At 46.3% G+C, this 22,241-nt stretch overlaps 1 protein-coding gene across 1 annotated transcript in view; it reads left to right on the top strand.

The window, feature by feature from the left end:
- The window catches only part of LOC118780562 (probable phospholipid-transporting ATPase IIA), a 51,102-nt gene that overhangs the window by 18,405 nt on the left and 10,456 nt on the right, over positions 1-22,241 (top strand). The window contains exons 9-22 of the mRNA XM_036533134.1: positions 515-590; positions 1,231-1,307; positions 1,762-1,922; positions 2,352-2,494; positions 5,545-5,657; positions 7,407-7,616; positions 12,637-12,798; positions 15,544-15,636; positions 16,438-16,521; positions 18,289-18,459; positions 18,596-18,694; positions 20,056-20,145; positions 20,817-20,961; positions 21,605-21,669. Of these exons, the coding sequence (XP_036389027.1) occupies positions 515-590; positions 1,231-1,307; positions 1,762-1,922; positions 2,352-2,494; positions 5,545-5,657; positions 7,407-7,616; positions 12,637-12,798; positions 15,544-15,636; positions 16,438-16,521; positions 18,289-18,459; positions 18,596-18,694; positions 20,056-20,145; positions 20,817-20,961; positions 21,605-21,669 (1,689 nt within the window). The remainder of the gene's footprint in view (positions 1-514; positions 591-1,230; positions 1,308-1,761; positions 1,923-2,351; positions 2,495-5,544; positions 5,658-7,406; positions 7,617-12,636; positions 12,799-15,543; positions 15,637-16,437; positions 16,522-18,288; positions 18,460-18,595; positions 18,695-20,055; positions 20,146-20,816; positions 20,962-21,604; positions 21,670-22,241) is intronic.

Genomic DNA, 22,241 nt, shown 5'->3' on the forward strand with positions numbered 1-22,241 from the left:
GTTTTATACTGCTCGTATTTTAGAACGGGGATGCTCCTGAACAGGAATAACAAACTCCAGAAGCACAGTGCCAAAAGAATTTCCATTTCACCCACAAGTGACATTTCACTGATAAATTTACTTAAGAAAATCTAGTCCCCCCATGCATTCTGCATGGAAAGACGTTTGTTGTCAACCGTGCAAGTGTCCACAAGATGTCCATATATGACAGAAGATTTTGGGGTACCCCATGTCACAGTTTTGTTTATGAAACAAAATATGATCAAAAATTGTAACACCTGATTAAAATTTGTTATTGTAAGGACAAATTGCATTGTGATTAAATTGAATAGAGGCCACAGTGGATGACAAAGGCAGTCTGTAATCAGGATGAAAGTCGCGTTTTTTTACCTTTCCTACTCTGAAGTAATGTGCTTGGGCTTGTAAAGATGTAAAACTGATTATAAATAAAGTCACGTGTCTTCTTTTTGGGGGGAAGTGTCTTGACAGAGGCATGTTTTATCCCCATTTCCAGGAGGATGGGGATCCTCCAGTCAATGAAAGCCTGAGTATTGAGAACACCCTGTGGGCCAGCACCGTCATCGCTTCAGGTGAGAGACGCCGAGCCCCCCCTCACTCAGTAATGAAACCTGCTGTGTGCCCACCCGTGGCTTTCTCAGGACTCAGCTTCCTTACAGCGTGAATGTCATGGAAGGGTGGCTGGCTGGCTCCTGTTCCCCTCCCACCCTCCCCACAAGACTAGAACCATACATTCACTCAGCTGTAAATGGATCACATACCGTTTACCTCAGAGTGGCAAAGAGCTAAATTGTAGGTAAAGTGGCAAAGACTTAGCAACAGTTTCCATAAAGATGTAAAGATAACAACCTTCAAAGACTTAATTTCCTACAAAAAGGGGTTTTTTTTGTTTGTTTTTTACCGTTAATTTCACAACGACCAGGCAGGCAGATCTGTGAGAGATCCTAATACAAGGCTCAGCATTTTCCCCTCCTACACATCAGTCAGTACTTAAATTACGATAATTACGATGATTTTTTTTTCCCAGTTTTTCCATCTTTCCCTGAAATGCTGTTACGAGGACAGTGATTATAGGTTGGGCTCTTAAAAGGGGACTGTGGGTAGCGCACGCCTGGCTCAAGGCCCAGTGCCCTCTTTCGGAGAGCGTTCAGGTACGGTTGCCACGTGAAACGCGTCGACTCACAGAGCTCTTTTTCCGTTGTCTTGCCCCAGGTACTGTGATAGGGGTGGTGATTTACACTGGCAAGGAGCTACGCAGTGTCATGAACACCTCCAACCCGAAGCACAAGGCACGTTTCCGAGGGAGTCCCTCCACTCCCCCTCTGAAAAGGGTTTGACCTCGTGGCACAGGATACCAGTATTTTAGCACTGATGTGCTTTTATCTACCAAGTGACTCCCTTCACACGTATAATAAAATGGTCATGATGATATTCTGTATGGATTGTACTTACTTTATTGGATATGGTGTTATTGGGATTCAAACAGCAGACATGTAACAGATATTCAAAAAAATTGATGAGAAAAGTGCTTATATAGCGCAGGAATAAGTGTGTTCCTGGAGTCCTGGGCATCAGTTGGATCAATTATGAGCTGTAATTAAGGCAGATGGCCCTTTCCCCATTTAGCCTATGTGACTATACACAAGCTTTATGCCTTGATTTGCAGAATTGTTTATTTAAATGTTTAACTTTACATTTAAAAAATGTTCAAGATTGTACTCACTCTTTGATTTGCTGGGGCAGGTGGGCCTGTTTGACCTGGAAGTGAACTGCCTGACTAAGATCCTGTTCGGGGCGCTGGTGGTGGTGTCCCTCGTCATGGTGGCACTGCAGCACTTTGCGGGGCGCTGGTACCTCCAGATATTCCGCTTCCTGCTTCTCTTCTCCAACATCGTTCCCATCAGGTGAGAGCTGAAACCCCGGCCCCTCTGTCCCGCAGAGTCTGCCACATCCGAGACACCCCACTCTGCATGGGCCTTCCTCAGTAACTGTGAACGGGCAAGATTTATGAGCCTAGCCATTGACCCCAGCCGCCCAAGTGGGTGGTCGGCCCCAGGGCTGGTTGCAGCACGGCACCATGGGTCGTGTATCTGCATGGGCCACTGTTGTTTGCTGACGAGCCCCCCCCCCCCCCCCCCCAATAAACCGCCAAGACATTTATGAACTTCACCTTGGAGTATTTTTGAGTCACATTAAATATTTAGAGGTGAGGTGACATCTTCTGTCAGTCTCAGGACTCAGGATTTTTCCCACAAGTCTCCTTCTCCAGCCAGTGTTATTAGCACACCTAGCCACTGTGAATTTGTGACATCATCCTGCCCTCTGTGGTCCAGCCTGCGTGTGAACCTGGACATGGGCAAGATGGTTTTCAGCTGGATGATCCGGAAGGACTCCAAGATCCCTGGGACCGTGGTCCGGGCCAGCACCATCCCTGAGCAGCTGGGTCGGATCTCCTACCTTCTGACAGACAAGACAGGTGAGTGCAGCTCGTGACCTAGCAGTGGAGCTGCTGGGGAAAATGAGAAAGGAGGTGAACCCAGTGCCTGTTAGTAACAATATCAGCAATATTCAATATTCTAAGATGTAGCCCCTCCTTCCCTCTCTTTTCCCGAAAGTCCATTGGCACCTTTGAAGAAAGTTAAAGGCTATGAATTACGCTGGTAGCGTTGTAAGTAGTAGCTGGTTGAGTATGGAAACTTGTGGTTGGTAAAAGGATTTTCAGTGAACTCATCGATGAACTTTGATTAGCAGACAATATGTTTGTATGTATGTCAGTGTGTGTAATAATGTGTGTTGTAACTGGAATAGAAGCTGAAGGTAATATAAGCAATGATCAGAAATAAGGAGTCCGCCTTGCCTCACGGCAAGATAACTGGAACAAACAACTAAGTAAGCTTTTCCTTTGAATTGGAGAGTGTGGGAAGCAGAGCTTCAGACCTCCATGACGGTGCAAAAAGTCAACCTCTGCAAAAAAATGTCACCTTTGTATGCTTCGCCTCATGTCTCTCGCCTTCGGTGTCCCTGAGTTAAACCCCCAGGGGTGTTGCGGTCAGTGCACCACACAGACACTCTGAAAGCTCAATATCGGCTTGTGAGACCTTCAGAAAGTGGAGCTCGGAGATGAGCAGTGGTGTGTTTGATCAGACAAAGTTTTTCCCACAATCCCTTCAAAGCCGTACGACTGTCAGTGTATCCGCTGTCGATTTGAATTATGATATTGTCCATTATGTGCTGAGACTATGTGTGAATTGCCCCTAAAGAACCTAAAAGAGGGTTTGTGATGAGTTCAGCAAGTGGTGGTGATGCTTGAAATACCATCAAAGGCAGAGCCGCTTAATTTCATTCTCAAGGTGCACAGGTTCGGTTCTTTGATTCATTTGCTTCCATTATTGTTAGCTTACAGATTTGCAGTACGCAGAAAGTCTAGGACAGAGTTAAGCAACCATGGTCCTGGAGAGCCAGAGATGTGTCTGATTTTAGTTTCATCTGAGCTCTTAATCCCATAATTGGGTCAACTGTTGGTGACAGAGTGCTGGAGGTGTTTCACATTTCACTGAACATGGCACACAGTCACATACATTAATTTAGTGTAATGGTTGACGTAGTTTTGCAATCCAGAGCTCGGGTGGAATAAAAGCCAGAAACATCTCTGGCGCTGCAGGACCAGGCTTGCCTACCTCTGCTCCAGGAGCAGGTCACATGCTTTTCTGACTTCGGCGCTCCGGCACTGACTTCCACTTTGGCAGCCTGATTGATTGAAATGAGAATCTCACAAAAGGCGGAGAGACATGGACTCTCAGAAAGGTCACATGTAGCAGCTGGAGTGAAATTGTAGTTGTTTTTGTCTTCTGTTTTTTTTTTTCAGTAAAATACTATCTAGTGTCACTGGCTATTTGATTTAGGCTGCTGAGGATGTGTCCAGTAATTGAGTGCGGGGCGAAGAAGAGAGGAGAGCAGTAATATGGCCTTGGGTGCTCAAATATAAGAAACCAAATCTGTCTGCTCCCCTCGGCCTGCGGTGATTTGTGTCGGCGTGATGGGGCGGTGGGGCGCACTCTATCACCGATTTTTCCCGCGGTGCTCCTCCAACGGACGGAGGAAGGGGCCGGGACCCGTCTTTCAGACAGCCGGCGGGAAACGATAGCGTTGAAGATTCGTCAAGGTTACGGGCGGTCGCACCCCGCTGGGCGCGCCGCTCCCCGGGGGGGATTTCGGGCTCTGTGTCCCATTCAGGGACAAGCTCCGTAATGGACCTTTAAATCAAAAAGTGAAGGGTGCAGGCCCTTGTCGAGCTGCTTTCTCCTGTTTTCATACAGAAAAACACCTTTCGTGGACACATCACTGGAAATCACGTCGGGTAAAGTTTATAATCCTTGTCCCCCTGTAAAATTATGGATATTTCTTTCCCACAACCCGTGGATTAGAAGTGTCACCATCTTGTGCCTGCACGTGATAAAGGCAGGTTCTCCCAGTTTGTTCTGAAAGCACCCAAATATATGAGCGGAGAGCTTCTGAAGAGAGTGGGATACAGGGGACCGGATAGCGGAGTGGAGAAGGCGCCACTGAACTTTGAGTGTCCCCGTCATTAAAACACCATTGGTCACGACGCCTGCCGAATATCTGCGGCCCCTCCGCCCGGGGGCTCTAACCTCCCTTTGCCATGGCCCCTGTCCTGTAAAAGCTGGACTATCTCTCCTCGCAATTCACCACCCGTTTCTTCAATTAAAGCCTCCCATAAAAACCAGTTTACGAGACGCAGCTACCGTTAAGTAGGAGGTGTTTTTCGGAACGACCATCATTCTTACAGCTTTATGGGATATTTATGTCAGGTTGTGAGTGGACATTACTGAATCTAGTTAGACCCGGACTGTGTGCTTAAGCTCATAAGCCTCCAGTGCTCGGCCGTCTGCTGATCACAGAACAGTGGTGTTCTCTGAATGAGGGCTGTATTCTAAACGGCAAGGTCTCCTTAGTCGTGAGAAGCACAGACAGTCTCACTTATGCTCCTGACAGAATCTGTGGACATGAGCATGTCTCGTAAGGCATTTCCCATTCAGAGAGCCTGAACTCCAAAGTGAGGGTCCTGCAGTCATAACCAGTCATTACATTCTGAGATCCCCACATGCATCCAGTGAAGACCGTTATTTATTTATGTAGCGAAGGGCGAGAGCAGTCACCCCACCCGGCCTTGAACCCGGGTCTACGGGGTACCAAACATGCGACTTTGACCGCGACGCCAAAGAGCCAGGCTCGTTGGTATGGCAGTCAGAGCGCATACTCAACCGTAGTGACGGCACTCCGTCACAATTTACTTGCCCTGCTGAGCTTGCATAGTAACATCAACTGGACATTTCACTTCAGCCATTTTGCTCAGCAGTCTAACAAGCACAATGGTAATGCCCCACCAGGGATTTGAATCTATAGCTTCTTGTTAGAAGCCCAGTGTTGTAATATTGTTTTAGGGGAAAGGGGCCTCGGTAAGCCTGTAGTGGTATCACATCTGTACATGTGTTTGATGCTCCTTAGGCACTCTCACGCAGAACGAGATGGTCTTCAGACGTCTCCACCTGGGCACTGTGGCCTACGGCATGGACTCCATGGACGAGGTGCAAAGCCATGTCTTCAGCGCCTACACTCAGGTAGGAGCCTGCCCTCCTCCCCTGTCTGGGTTGCCTTCTCCACACAGAATCCTGATTTAATGTTGATGATTGACAGCCTCCCAGTGGTCTGCATAGGGTGCAAATCCGCAGAGTGGGTGAATTTTCTCAGTTGCAATCACCTCACACCCATGCATTTCCGTCATTGCCCACGAGGTGTGCTGTCCTCCAGACCCCCTTCCCATCCAGCAGCCTTCTCCTAAACCAGGGGAGAAAACAGGAATGGAGAGCTCAGTTAGACAGGAGTGATGTGAAAGGCAGAAGTCAAAAAGCGCTGTAGGCATTGTTGTACAAACCAATTGGCCCATAATCATTCTTCAGGCGGATGCCCTCTGACTCACACTGACAACTTTTGTCCCCCTGACACCAGAGGTCAGCGGAGCAGGAAACAGGATTACCCAGCAGCCCTGGGCTGACTGAACGGCTTTAATAATGGCACAATTATCCCAGGAAGCACGGGCCTAAAAATAGCCAGGCCTAAATGCTAATGCTAATTGTTCATATTTTTCACACATCTGTTTGTGTTTACAGGCCACTGACAGTGTAAGAGTCGGGAGAGGGCAAAATTAGCTCAGAGTTTATCAGAGCATTTTTGTTTCTGAAACATGTCCAAACAAGCTCTGTTGCTGAAGTACGAGGAATCAGCTCTGAGGAAGCAGTGGGTGTTGATCATGTTCAGAATCAAACCGCGTCAGCCTTGAGCTGGGTGTATATGGCTGATGGGAAGTGACAGTGCAGAGCCAGAAGTTATTGTTTTGCAGCGGGAGGATGACGGCTCATTGATCCGGTGTGACAGGAAATCGAAACTGGGAGGGCAGGACTGAACTCCTGCCGAAGTTAAATTCCTTTCAACTTTCACCACTGGCCGCTGTCGCGTCCATTACCCGATACCACAACAGCTGTTATTTCAGAACGAACAAGTGTTTGGTTACCTACAAACCCGGCAAAGCCCACCCACGTTCTTCCACTGTTCGCTCCCACCCAAAAGAAGTTCTGGGCCAGCACTGTGCTGTCCTTTGGGAGGGGGTTTTTTGTCCTTGAAAACTGTAGGAACTCTGCTCCCATCATGGGGTGACCCAGGTGACCCCAAAGAGCTGCATTCAGCAAACAGAGGGAGAATACAGGCCAAGACCAGGGTGAAGGCACACACTGAAGACTGCTCTGTGAAACAGCGGAGATGCGGTTTGCCTGCGAGAGCTTTTGCGCTCGCGTGTTGAGGAGCAAAGTGGCCAGTCTCCTCCAGCCCTGTGGCCGCGCTGCTGTGCAGCAGTCTGCCACAAAGCTTACAGTGGGTTGCGCAGTCTTTGAATTCGCCTGACTCTGAGTCAAATCCCCTATTACTTTCTCTGCGGCAGACCAATCAAGCCATGGTTTTTAAGCATCACGCCAACCACAGGGAGGCGATCGAATAAAATTTTCCCCAATACCACAAGCCAGAGATGTCTAGTGAAATTACATTAAGAAGCATTATATTGCAGAGCCTAAAACCTGCATGCTAGGATTTATTATGATACCTTAAATCTCTCTGTAAATCAGCTGGCAATTCTGAAAAGTAGGACATGCATGCTTACTATTGATATCAGAACATTTAAAATCTGACGTTTTGTAGTTACAGTTCATTCTCTGATATTTGCCTGTATATATTTCAGCTGTTGGGAAAGTTGGGAAGACTCATAGCTGTTGCTGAGGTCTGCATGATCACCCCCGCCCTTCTCTCTCTCACCTCCGCAGCCCTCCCACGACCTCCCAGCCTCCAGAGCTCCGCCCACCACCAAGGTGCGCAAGACCATCAGCAGCCGTGTGCACGAGGCGGTCAAGGCCATCGCGCTGGTGCACAATGTGACGCCCGTCTACGAGTCCAACGGCGTAACCGACCAGGCTGAGGCGGAGCAGCACTACGAGGATGCCTGCCGTGTCTACCAGGCGTCGAGCCCGGATGAGGTACCGCCCCGCCCCGGTTTAGCTTCCCAATCAGAGTACACACAGGCCTCGCTGACGTGGCAGCATTCTCCGGCCGGCTCAGCACACCATTGGATCTGAGGTCTGATTGTTGCACACTGTACACTGTACACTGGCTCGCTCTGTTAGTGGACATGTCAGGAGGTGCTTTGAAATATTTTATGTGATCTGGAACAATGTACTGAGTATTAGAATGTAAAGCTTTGGGAAAGCATTTAGCTGGATCTAGTAAACACTGAGTTTAAGTAAATGCCCTTTATAAGTCTGATCTGTAAACGTTTGGTACAGCCATCAAAATATTCCAAGAGAAGTACCTTGTTGTCTCACATTTGTATTGTTTGCATTTTGTATTGTGCATACAGTGTGTTTATGCAAGCATACATGTTCTCTACAGCTCCCAGAGCAGTATTAGTAGCTCATACTAATATTTAAACAGGACAGAATAGCAGAATCTAAACAGTGAATTTTGAGCACTTCACTTGGACATGTCTTTTGTGTTGGCCTCTCTTGCAGGGTTAAAGGTCATGGGATCGGGGTTTGTGTTTGATGATTTAAAGTCGAGAGCTAAGCATTTACAGGGGAAAAAAAAACAACTGGGCACATGACATTATTGTTATATATGAAGAACAGCTGGCGGTCGTGTGCATTAACTTGAATCCCGATGATAATTTGGAGGGTGAAGCCCATAGCACCACCCCATGTAGGATCAAGTTTCAAAAGAAACATCTTAGATATACAATTCCTAAGTTTTCTGCTCTGCGTATTAATGTGAAGCAGGCAGGGCTGTAATGTGTGTGTTTTTGAAATATAACAAATACATTTGCAAGTGTTCATAGAGGCATACCCTTCCTGTCTGGAACACACCGCACAGCCATTATAGTTTTGACGTGTACTTCAATGAAGCTGATGGCACTCTGTGATTTAAATGTATTATGGTAGCATTACCCTGTAAGTCCTTTTAATTTATGTATGTGGTTGAGGAACCTTCATTTTAAATAAGGACACAACAATTTATTTTTATTTGACATCACTGTGCCTTGAAATGTTACCACAGCCTCTTTGGTGAAAGCTGGACTTAAAAGAGCATTTATGCTAAAGACATTTCACCGTTAAGTTGCCAAGAAGGACAAGGTGCAGCCCTCCAAGTACTCCTTTGAGAAAAAAACCCCTAATGACAGCAAGCCTGTGATCCAGGGAGGATGAGTTGTGTTAGCAGGTTGTAGTTGGGAGTGCTCCAGTGACCGGAGCAGAGGAAGGTGTTTCGTGTCAGCGTTTGTTTGAAGTCTGTATCTCCAGCACCCTTCGGAGACCCCTGGAGGAAACGGCGAAAAAGCCCTCTCGTAAACTACAGGCCGCGTGCTCGCCCTTGATCAGACGCAGGCCTTTCAACTGCAGGAAGGAGGCCGGGGCACGAAGCTCCATTCACTTCCCCCGGCTAAATCACGGATTTCCTTAATGTGCTCTGTGTCCACTGCAGCCCGCAATCCCACAATTATTAACAAGTATTTATTATCGCCAGGATCTCCAGGATCGCTGAAGCGCGTTTTTTCCGGCTTAACTGGCTCATTATAACAGGATGGGATGCGGGCTTCTTGCAGAGGGTGTCCCCTAAGTCTCTGAGTGGGACTTAAATTTGTTAGGGGTTTGAGGAAGCCAGGCTATGTGATGATTTCACAGAAAAACAAGCCATGAGCAGGTGCTGTTCAGTGGTTGTGACTAACTCGCTACTTAGCTTACCTTAGTGGTAAACCCTCAGTCATTGACTCAGTCATTCAGCGAGTCAGTCAAACAGTGATTCAGTCAGTTAGTTGAACAGTGACTCAGACAATCAGACAATGAATAACTGTTTCTGGGACTGCTTTCTCCATTTGCAGGCATAATAATGTCTTCTGATGTATGGGGGTTGTGTGAACAGAAGCCATGAGATTCTTTAGTTCTGTTTTGCAATAAATGTTTTGTAGTAAGTTTGTTGGAACCAAAGTTCTGCAAAGACTGCAAGATTGTGGCACTACAGGAACAATAGCTTGTTCATGCTCAGTAGCTTGTGCCAATCCTCTCCCATGAAGGGGCAACCTAGCACTTAAACACAGCAGTTCCTGAAACCAGCATTTATATAAATGAATACAGGCCTCAGTTTACCCTGTGTGTTAATAGTGTTTTTCAAGCTATATGTTTGGTCCAGTTTCAGTACCCAGATATGGTCTGTGCCCTTGCTCTGTTCTTTTGAACTGCTACACAGGAATTCTTATTATAACTGCAGCACAGTCTGCCAGCGTGAGCGGTCACGGTGACAGAAACAGTTGGCTCAATGGTTTCTGTGAGAAGCCAGTGTTTAAGAGATGGCAATCTGATCGTTCCGGTCGCCGCTGCAGCGTGTGAAGCCAGGTTGCCCGGCACAAACAGCCGCCCGGCAATCACGCACAGAAACACAGCGCTTTTGTTTGCCCCAGCATCCACTGAGGGCACAGGATGTCGCTGAGGCACGCTTCTGTGTTTACAAACTCCGCCACTCTCTCAAATTGCGGAGTGCGGGTTGCCAGGAGACCGGCCATGTTCTCTGGCAGGCCAATTTAAGCATCCTGATTTTTTAAATTACAAGGAAGGTCCCCTCAGAGAAACTTCAATGTATTTATTTTTTTTTTTCCAACTCCAAAACACTGTCAGCCTTTAAGCGTCAGTGAGAGAAAGATTAAAGTCCCGCTCGGAGACAGAATGTCAACTGTTAAATGGTGAAGAAAGCGGTCGGCAGGCTGAGGAGGAATGGCTGTTTTCCTTTGGCTGGGAGCATGGTGCTGGTTGTAAAACAGTGATATGGAGAGTGTCGTGTTTCTGCCGGGTTGGCGCTGATGAGACGACACATTGCACGGATGAGCTCAGAGCCCCCTGGCTGCTGCCCTGTTAATCATTCCAGCCTGTGGGAGAATCCAGGGGTGGTGGGGGGGTGGTGGTGGGGTCTTTTGTGATGTGACGCAATTCGCGAAGAATGGGGTCAAGCGCGGCCCGCGGGGGCGCGACCGGACAGGGGGCTCCTCTCTCGGCCTGTGCCAGCGCCCGCTGACGACTTTGCGGGATGCCCCACGTCAGCGAACGCCCCCTGACTGAGCGCACTCAGACACTGAGCGTGACTCAGCTTCCAGTGGCCCCTCCGGGCCTCATTGCTGAGACAGACCTGAGTGTACCTAGATTCCAGCCGGCCGCTTTACGCCTGACGCGTCCTCACCGGGTCCCGGGACCGCCCGGGGGTCCGTCCAAAAGAGGGGCAAAGGTCAAAAGAGTAAGCAAAAATGGAGCGACGCTGTTAACTGAAGCAGCCAAGGCCTCAGACTGAAACTTTACTGGTGGATGCTGCTGTAGTGTAGCCCAGGCAGAGGGGGGCTTCAAATTCTGCACCCCCTCTTTCCCCACAATCCAGCTGCATATTCTAGGAAATGTCATTAAAAGGCAGGCCAAGGAAGCATAAGGGAATCGTGTTTTTGATCTCCAGCTAACCTCTGGTCTGGAAGTTATTGGGCAATAATTCGCCTCCCACAAATGCCCTCCCCCCCGAACATTATATTAATGGACGTCATCTGCTTCGCTTTATCTTCAAAAAAGGCTATTTGTATTTTGTACTCCACACATTCAAAACATGCGGGTTACTTTTTATAAATCTATACTCTGTGTTTAAGTAACTACTCTCTACTTAAACTTTTAAGTGATGTCTTTGGGGTTAAGTCATGTTGCCCCAGTGTTAACTGTCTTACCTTATTATGTTATATGACTTAATTTAAACTACATATTCTCACTGCAATGGTGTATTTAGTGTAAGTTCAATCAATGCACTCACAGTAATCTTCTATATTTGTACATCTGTGGCAATTTCATGTTTCAGAATAGGTTTAAAGAGGGTCATTTCTCATATTCCCGTCAGTGAAGACCATTTATTGTAAAAATAAATCTCCTGTTTTGCTTTGATCTTACCTCCTGTTTACAATAGATAAAAGTGTAGAACTCACATTTTAGTGTTAAATTCAGTAAATTATGTAACACCTCTCTGTTGAGCAGCTAAGCAGCACTTATTGCAGCAGCTTTGTAACCCAAACCTTCTCTTTTTGAATTATGAACACAATTTATATTTTCAAATGATCTGAGGCGCAGCAAAAAAGTGTGACAAAAACTGACCCCACGGCTTGATTTACAACCCCACCTCCAAACCCCTGGACGCTCACAATTGGTTGGCTCATTCCTCCTCCCGCTCCCAGCTGTTCATTCTTCCATTTGATGTAATTACAGTGTCAGCTTCCTGTGAGGTACCAGCTTTGTATTGAGACCCATGGGTCTGGACCTCTCATTGGAAGTGGCCACGTTCATTAGGAGGAAAATGATTGGCTCACTGCTAATTCTTACTATTCATTATGTCACCACTGACCTTTCCCAAAACTGCATTTTTTCTTTAAAAAATTGTTAATTGAGGATATTTGCTCTGTAGTGTTGTTGCTCTTCAGTACAGAAATGTCAGATTTTACTCATGATGTAAGTGTGAGGCATCATAAACAACTGATTGTGTGGAGCCCTTGTGACTCAGTGATTTGGACCAATCAAAGTATTTTGCCATGGAAAACAAAGCATTGCGATTAGGTCCAATCAGTTATTGATTGAGAGCATATGTTGGCTCAACCCATCAAATGGACCATGAAACCTGACTTGCTCATCAGTACATACCAACATTACATACGTTAGAATGATTAAAAAATAGACAAAATGTTTGGTTTTTTACTTCAAAATTGCATGAAGAATGTTTTTTTCATACCAGTTTAAATATTCTATGTGTGGTAATTTCATAAACCAGTAAAGGCCTGGTTTCCTCTGATATGTTCAAGGTATAAAACTTTACAACCCCTGGAACTCATTGCAGGATGACTTGATTGTCTAAACAGCTCCTCTGTCCGCAGTGAACCAGTGTCAGTTCCCTTTACGCCTCAGGGCCTGCAGTGGTGATGCCCTGTCTAACTTGTGTCTGTAGGTGTCGCTGGTGCAGTGGACTGAGAGTGTGGGGCTGACACTAGTCGGCAGGGACCAGTCCTCCATGCAGCTGAGGACCCCTAGTGGACAGATTCTGAACTTCACCATCTTGCAGATTTTCCCTTTCACCTATGAGAGCAAACGCATGGGGATCATTGTCCGGGTAAGTGCTGTCTGACAGGAAGTAGTTGTGTGTGTGCGTGTGTGCGTGTGTGAGTGTGTGTGTGTGTGTGCGTACGTGCGTTACATTAATATTGTTATGCCTTGATAGGCAATTGTTTTGTTAAAGATCAAGTAGTTTCTTGAAGTTCTCATTTATTCACATAAATAATGAACTGAAAATCAGCTTCTGTAGTATTTTAAAGCTGCAAGTTATGTGATTGCTTTGCTAATCAAATAGGCCGACACATGAAAGTTTATTTTTGCTGGAGTCTTCTAGTAAATTATTTTTTAGGTAAATACTGTTGTACAAAAAAAGGCAATACGACACGTAAAAGAAAGTATGTGTGAAACAAATTTTTACAAGCTCTCTACAGCAATTTAATTTAAAGTGTGAGGGTTTGGTTGTTATGAAAACCCTCAGCCTGAAACCATAGTAATGCCCTCCTTCACCCAGCTGCTTCAGTGCGGATGTTGTCCCATGCATTAAATATACGCATCATATTGAAATAATTTGGTTGTCATGAGCAAGATTTGCAAAGCTTGCGTCTCATTAAAAACCACCAGCTGCAATGTGTCATCGCAGGCAGTGCAAGCATTCAGGCAAACCCTCCATCCCAGCGACAGAGGGGAGTAAAGCGGATGTCTACCACGATAGTCACCTTCCCTTCCCAATACTGCCCGGCCCATTGGGTGCAGAAGGTGAAGTTTTTCACAGAGTCATGCAGTTCAGCCCCTGTTCAGTCAGAGTGAGCTCTTCTGGAGAGTTTACAGACAGCTTCTCACTGAAGAAGTGATGTTGTCTCCCTCATATAGATGCAGTGACATTGTCTAAGACTACAGTGGGATGCTTTCACTGTAGATTATGACAAGTTACTTTCCTTATGGGGTGCTCGGCTGTTCTGTGCTTGATTTTAATGCAACTAAAAATATGTAAACCTTAGAAAAATTACCCTTAGAAAGCTGTCCCCTGGCTTAGGTTAAAATGTCTGTCCCTGGCCATCTTTGACTTAAGTGCTTTATCACTTACTAGTTCTAGCCAGCATGTAGCTTCTTCTCTAGCAGTCCAGTAGAAGTGATTTTTGCAGGCCTCATCTTATGTAAGTAATCTCCAGACAAGACTATAATTTACCAGTTTTTGCCATTGTTGTTAGGTTTCTTCATGACAGCTGACATTTTGATGATTTGACTAGACAATGGATTTTGCTTTGAAATGTTACCTCATGCCACTCTGGTTTTTTATGTACAGGAAATTGCTTGCAGTTAGACATTTCCACTTTTATTGGTAAAACATGTGTGCTGACTCTTGCATTTCTGTTTAATTTGGCTAGTCACATTTCAGCAATCAGATGTCCTCCATTGATATTCAGCATGGCTATGTGCTTTATTTCAACTAGGGGACTGTAGAACTATTGTAATGGATGTGTTTGACTGTGAAGCAAACATATTGAGTAAAATAAACAGTGATGAATAAATGAATAAATGTGGTGAAGCAATGTGTAAAATGTTTTTCTTGTAAAATGTACTTCATTTAGTGGTCATATTTATATAAAGGTTATGTGTATATTGTTATTGTTGTTTTACTTTGAGCACAGTTTTGTTTTACCCTAGAGTACCCCAGTACTATTCATGCTTAAAATCACCATCCATGCCATTTCCCTCCCCTGAGAGCACATCTCTTTCAGATCACATAATTGTCCACTGTGTCCAGCTAATCGAAGCATTGCGGGTGATATCTGAGAAAGAGCTAGCCCCACTCTGAACTCCACGCGGAGGAAATGACTAACTCCGAGGCCCCAGATGACAAACTGTTATCATTGGCCATGCTGGAGCTGGTATCGCTCAGCCTCAGGAAGCTGAAGTTTGCACTTGGCTTCCCCGAGAAAACCCTTTCAAACACCTTCTGAGGTCCCCTGTGTATTCCGCAAGCAAGCCAGCATTTCTGTGCACACACCAAAAAAAAAAAAAAACAAAAAAAAACAAAAGAAAATCAAGTGCGTGTTTCCCACAGGTGCCTGAAAATAGATTATCCTTGAATGCGCACAGCTCAGAGTGCGCCGAGTTCAGGTCAGCCTGTTACATGCAGCGGGCCAGCAATTAACCCTGAGTGGTTACTAATGAAAGTGATTTTTTTTTTTTTTCTTTCCTTGTTGAAACTGTGGACGTCTAACAAACGATTACTCGGAGCAGCCCTTCCCAGACATTTCCGGCAATTGACTCAGTTTCAACACCGAAAACATTTGATCTGCGTGAATGCATCCTGATGAGTAAAGCCCAAATCATGCACAGAACTCTGAAAAACATGGTGGAATGCACCAGCCATTTATCAGTGACTGTGCCCTGGCAAGGGCCATCCAACTGCTATGTGCTCTGCATCCCCACCCCACCCACACTTTCCCTGAATTTGATATATTTATACGCTGTATTGAAAGCTGTATATGTTTCCTTTTTATGTTTTTGAATATGTTGAACTAGCCACACCCAAAATAAGGGAGAAAAGGAGGAGTAAATTATTAAATGCCTTAAATTTATTGGATTTATGTGTATATCCATACAACCCAGGTGTTTGGTTAAAAAAAGACTAAGAAGTAATGTTTCTCTGACCCCATTGTACAAAGGCTACTGGTGCTTATAATCCTTAAAAGGTTTAGTCTACTCCACGATGTCCTATGGTAATGACTTCCTTTTTTTCAGGTTTCCGGACATCTTTGGTTTCTGTGTTTCTAACACAATCCTGATGTTTTTTTAGGATGAATCCACTGGAGAAATCACTTTCTACATGAAGGGTGCTGATGTGGTCATGGCAGGCATAGTCCAGTACAATGATTGGCTGGAAGAGGAGGTAACTCCCCTTACATTCACCAACAACGAAAACTTATAGCTGTACTTATACTAGAATAAATTACAAAGTAGGTTAGTAGGTTGCTGTTGATGTTTTACACAACAAATGACAATGCCATTACCTTTTATGGTACACAAACTGGATGAGTCATTGTTGCTAATACTACTGTATTAATAAAAAATAAAATATGACTTTATATTAGTGCTGTAATTGTTGGTTGTAGTTGAGGATGTAGATGTTTTTCTTTGCTTCTCCAGGTCAAGTTACACAGCTAGCACATTTACACAGCTGGATATTTGTTAAATGACAAGTAGTAGCTAAGTAGTGACTTGCTCACAGGAGCAATGGCATCTTTCCATCCCACAGCACGTTAAGGGTTTGGATCATTTCAAACAGTCAGTTCCTTAATAAGAGCTTTTATATGATTGTCCCATGAACAGATAGACCTATTTCTTACTGAAGTATAGATACTTTGAATGACTCTAAGAAGCAGATGTTGCTCATAACATTGTTTCGAACAGCATCATTTTAAAACAGAATTATGTCATACTGTTTTTTACTCCTTGATGTTGCTATTTGCTTTTGGAAGTGGAACTTGAATGTATTCAAGTTTTTATCACCGTATTGAAATCAGAGGCTTTATGAAAACACCATGTAGAGGTCTGGACTCAGCCGTCAAACACTCTCTGATAATTATTACCATATAACAGCACGCTCATGCCTTTGTGCTGAAGATGTGTTGGTCTTGAGTGTTTTTTTGGTTTTTTTGATGTTGTGTCTTCATTGGTGTTGCTCTTTCAGTGTGGAAATATGGCCAGGGAAGGTCTAAGAGTCCTTGTGGTCTCTAAGAAGTCCTTAACGGAAGAACAGTACCAGGATTTTGAGGTGAGATGGCAACCTTGGGGTGGAAAAAGATGTTCACCCAACGCCCATTGTCGAGTGTGTCATGCGGTCGACTCACTGCTTTGTCCATGAGGCAAATCATTTAAAAAAAGGGGTAAATGTGAAGAGGGGCACGGAAACTGTAAATGATTTGTCCGTCAGGAACAAAATGGATCCAAAGAACGGACACACAGAAGAAGAATGACACTGACAGAGCAGGTCAGAGTCCGGTTCGGGAGCGGGGTACTCGGCCTGTTTCCGTTTAGAAGCTGGCATCCCGCCGGCCTGGACCCGAAGGCAGGGTCCTGTCCCAAACGGGACGCCATCAACGGAAGAGCACGGCCCGGGCGGGGAGTCAGGGCGGGAGGTGTTTGTGTTGAGTCAGTAATAAAAACATTCCAAATGGCTGGGTTAATCAGCAGAGCTTGAGGCGGCTCCAGGTGACTGTGTCATAGAGTGTCACCTGGGGGTTCTGCCAGGCCCCTTTCCGCACCCAGCCCTGGGCATCTTGCTCGGTGTGTGCACAGACTCTGAGAGAGCGTGTCCTGAAGTGACACGACCCTAAAAAATGCCTCCCAGAATTAACTCTGCCACCCAGCATACAAGGTCAGATTCACCAAACAGCCTTGTGCTTTGGTCCGCCTTGAGGGGGACGCAAATGACGAGGAGGTCTAGACTGATTGCTCTAAAAGATAAACAAAAGTCGATACTTCACGCCCTCAACGTTGCTGGAATTACCCTGCATCACCTGCCAACAGTCACAGCAGCAGCCACCAACACATCGACAAATAACCAGCGTGACAACCAGCAAACCACAGGATTTGAGAAGTAAAAGTCACAACAAGCGACAACACAACCAGCGAGCAAAACAACAAACAAGTGAAACGTTCAATAACTAACACTTGACACAACAAATAGAAACTAGTACAGCAATCAACAGCTCCAACTTTCAGCAAAGTACAGTCATAACAGCCAACAGCAACAACAACTAGCAAGTAAGGACAGCAACCAGCACAACTGAGAGCACATCAAAACAATCTGTCAATTTGTTGTTAAATGCCACAGTGCTCAGCTTTCCCACAGTCTGTCCATGCTGGGCTGGGCTGCATGTCCCTGTGCAGCCCCCAGACAATCGATAAAGTGCATAATTGTGTGAGAGGGTGGGCGTTGGGTGAGTCACAGCATGAGTCACGGCGTGTGTGCCTGAGTGACTCACTCAAATTGTTTTGGTTTAATCTCACTTTTTATTTTTGGGCCGCGCACTCCAGAAGCAGGCTCGAGCATTAACCAGCTGACTGCTGCAATCCTTCCCTTAACTAGGCCCTGTTGAGATCATTTCGTTTTGCTGCAGTTATAGTTCATGTTAAATAATGTGTGTCCTTAGTATATCAATTATGTCAGTGCGACAGCCTCCCCCCCTTTTGATGCTGAGCGTATCTCTGTACCAGCTGTTCCAAAAGGAAAGCCTTTAGATTTAGGAGTCTGTCCAGTATAAGTGATATTACAGAGGGAGAGTTTGTAGTTCTAGGGTTGCAGGCCAATATCCACAACTTTGACAAGATCAGACAGCCAGTTCCTCAGTTCTGGCTTGAATGGTGTTGTTTCTTTTTTTATATTACGAAATGCGATACAACTACGGTTACTATTAGCACGAAATAGCTGCCATTTCCCTGTTTATGTTCTTTTTATACTATTCAGCAGTATAAAAAGTACAAGAAAGTACAAAAATAAATGAGTGATGCATCTTGTGTGTCTGCTTTGTCGTGATAGGCCCGATACGTCCAGGCCAAACTGAGCGTCCACGACCGCTCGCTGAAGGTTGCCACGGTGATTGAGAGTTTGGAGATGGAGATGGAGCTGTTGTGTCTGACCGGGGTGGAGGACCAGCTGCAGGCCGACGTGAGACCGACTCTGGAAATCCTCCGCAACGCGGGCATCAAGGTCAGGAGAGGGCCCCCCTCTCTCCCCCCTCTCTCTCTCTCTCTCTCTCTCTCTCTCTGTCTGTCTTTCTCTGTATGATCTTTGACCCCTCCGTGGACCTCCGCCCTGTCCTCACTGGCACTGTCCTCTTCCCAAGGTGTGGATGCTGACGGGGGACAAGCTGGAAACGGCCACATGCACGGCCAAGAACGCGCACCTGGTGACTCGCAGTCAGGACATCCACGTCTTCAGACCTGTGAGTGCACGCAAGGCCACGTCCTTCCTGGTTCTGTTCCGCTGCAAAACTGCAGAGCAGAAAACTGAATAGAACAGAAACTTCCCTTTGCTGTGGATGATATATGCCAGTGAGTGTCTACAGGAACGCACTGAAAGCTAATGCAGTGGAGTTGGGCCAAATTACAGGTGGTTTAAAGAAGGTTATGCATTTTTCCCCTATGTAAATCATTTCATTGTTTAATGGAGAAAACAAATACTCTGCAATTGGATGAGTTGGAATAGCTTCAGCTGGAAGTGGGGGCGGTGGTGAGGGTCATTCTCTGTAGCAGCCTTCTGCTAAAATTCAGTGACAATCCCTCTGAACATCCTCTGTGGTGGAAATGCAAAAGCTGTGTCACTCATCGGGGTCTGGTTCTGCTGAACTGCAAATACTGCTCGCTGGCCGATAACTCACCTTCTGCAAGAATGGGCGCAAGAGCTTCCAAGTTGCTAAACATAGCGGTGGGCGATTTCAAACAGCGACTGGATTGGACCCGAAGGGGGAGGGGGCGGGGGGTTAAAGAGTGTAGCTTCCTAATCTTTTTTGCAGGTTCCTACCTGCACAATTGCTTTGATAGCTGCCCCAACTTCCTTTCTGGCTGTTTTCCATAGCCAAGGGAGAGTCCGCCGCAGAAGGTTACGGCTTGCGTAGGACAGCTCCATAGTTCCTGGAAAAGAGCAACAATGGCTGGCACGGCGTTAAAACAGTGACCTTCTCCCAGAGGGCAAGGGCGGTGCCGGCCCCGCTGGACGAGAGTGTCATCTGGACCGCTCTCCCCGGTCGGGAAACTTTGTGCTGGTTGGACGCTGCCCTGCTACTCCCCCGCGAGCCAGCATCCACGGAATGTTCTGTAGCCTCCTCTGAAGGAGGAAGTCAGCGCAGTCGAACACGTCACTTATTAGGCAATAGTGTGGTGTGGTAGTTAAGGAGTTGGGCTTGTAACCCAGAGATCCCCTGGCTTCAGTTCGCTTCATTAGATATCCAGCTGTTCAAGTGGGTAACATGTAAGTAGCCCTAGATAAGGCACATCTGCTTAGCAATATGTAATCGAGTCAGACTGAGATTATGATTGATTGACATTTACGCCCAATCTAAGGATGCACCCTCAAGATGCGTTAGTTGACCTGCAGTTGTACTTTCCCATGAGAGGACGAGTTTTCCAGCTCATTGCTGAAGTACTGTCACAGCCATGGCTTGACCGCACCCCCAGAGTATACAGTTATCCCTATGTGCAGCCATAGAGCAGGAGAGACAGTTGAAGTGTGGTGCAGTGGTTTTTGGTTTTAATCAGGGCCCCTGACAGCTCCCCAGCCTTACAGGTGATTACCATCCCCGCACAGGTGACCACGCGAGGAGAGGCCCACCTGGAGCTGAACGCCTTCAGGAGAAAGCACGACTGTGCGCTGGTGATATCGGGGGACTCGTTGGAGGTAAGCGCGCGCCCCCCCGCCCTACCACCCCCCACCCCCCACCCCCCAGGAACAGACAGCTTTCGGTGGCAGCTGCCGAGCAGAGCGAGCGGGGTTTGTTAGTGAAGGAGCGCAGAGCGGCGGCTGTGAAGTGGTTAGCCTCCACCGCTGTGTTTTCCCTGCTCTGTTTAATTTGATTCAAATGCGGGGTGGCACGGTAGAGTAGCGGTTAGCGGCTGAGCGCTCGTGATGCAAATCGCGCTTGCCAGGGCTTCAGAGTGAGGTTTTCTACCCAGAGTTCCATGTGAGAGCGCAGGGCTTTCTAATCCATCGAGGCCCGTATCACCCCATCAATAGGTAATGTCTTGAGTTTGTTTTGAAACTTTTGTGCAGTAATGATTAACGTTGATTGCTTACAGTCTACACATGCCGTTGGGCTACTGTAGTGATATGGTGTGAAGCTGTCCTGTGAGAATAATTCAAATCAATTATATTAGATGCATTTTAATTCAACACAGTGTAATATATCAAGATTTTTTCATTGCAATTATTCCCGATCATTGTTATTACTGTTCTTATTACTGGAACTGAAGTGAATCAAATGAATGTGAATTGGTTAGTGGATGGGTAGATTGGATGAGTTGTTACATCCCGGTCCCTCATCTCTCCCTCTCTCGCGGGCCTGCTTTCAGGTGTGCCTGAAGTTCTACGAGTATGAGTTCATGGAGCTGGCCTGCCAGTGCCCTGCAGTGGTGTGCTGCCGCTGCGCTCCCACGCAGAAGGCCCAGATCGTCCGGCTGCTGCAGGAGCGCACGGGCAAGCTCACCTGCGCTGTCGGTGAGTGCCCGCCACATCCACCCGCCGCTCCCCACCCCGGGAGCACCTGCCACACCCACATGCAGAGAGCAGGACACACCAGGGTTCCGCTTAGTTTACCCTCAGGCAGTCCGACAGCTCTCAGCGTTAGAAGGTCTCAGTGTAGGGATATTACAGCAGGGGGACCTGAGGTGGCTCTGCTAGAACAGAAAACCCAGAGAAAGTGCTTTGTTGAATCTGCTTTTCCAGGACCTTTTATGTGCCTTGTTGATGTATCCCATTGAACACTTTCGCTGGAGTATACTTTCAAATGCTTTGCACTGACATTTTAATTAAAAATACATGATACGCGTTAGCTACGTGGTCAGCTTTAGGTATTTTTAGAGTCCTTGGAGCCCCTTGCATGATATTGAGTGGTAGCTTGTGTTGTGTGCATTTGATTTTATTCCCAGCTCTTGATTATATCATAGTATGCATCAGGGTTGCATATACGGTTTGTGAGTGATGTTTGTTTTGAGGCTTTTGGTGTGACTTTTTCCACTTTTCCTCAGAAGTCTTTGGCATTCTGACTGCAGCCCAGCGGAAGCGTCCAGTGCGGCCTGGTCAGGTTTATCCAATGCCATAAAAATGTTCAGAGCTCTTACCAGCTGTGGTGTTCTCACAGGGGACGGAGGAAATGATGTCAGCATGATCCAGGAAGCGGACTGTGGCGTGGGAGTGGAGGGAAAAGTAAGAGCTGCCTTATCTCTCAGCCGTTTGTCTGTTTCCTGAGAATCAGGGCCATCTGCAAGAAGTGCCTCTGCCTTGTAGAGGGGCAACCGGCCACATGGACCTCTAAAATCTGAATTTTTTTTGCTTTTCCTTTGTTAAGAATTTACTGTCCTACTTACTGTCTTATGGGAAACAAAATATTTTCTGGTTGACTTGTGGCCCAGTGTCATGAACATTCTAACAGCCAGACAGGGACTCATGTACCCATTTCCGGTTAGCCATCAACATTAATGGCCATAGTATTAACAGCAGTCAGTGACAGGGTGAATGTGTTTTGATTGTGATATTCTTTGAAGGGGCAGGTAGTATATATATTGGCTTGTATCATAATAATAAATTGCATTTATATTTGGTTTTTAAAGCATCTCATCTCTTAAAGCATGCCAATGTGTAGCCTCTACTTAGAGGTTGCATGGCAGCCATTTTGCACCAGAACATTCACCCCACATCATCTGAGGCATAGAGGGAGGGACTTATTTAGCCAGTTGAAGTAAGGGGTTATTAGATGGCCAGATTTAATGATCCTGGTT

Source organism: Megalops cyprinoides, chromosome 7 (genome assembly GCF_013368585.1).
Source record: "Megalops cyprinoides isolate fMegCyp1 chromosome 7, fMegCyp1.pri, whole genome shotgun sequence".
NCBI lineage: Eukaryota > Metazoa > Chordata > Actinopteri > Elopiformes > Megalopidae > Megalops > Megalops cyprinoides.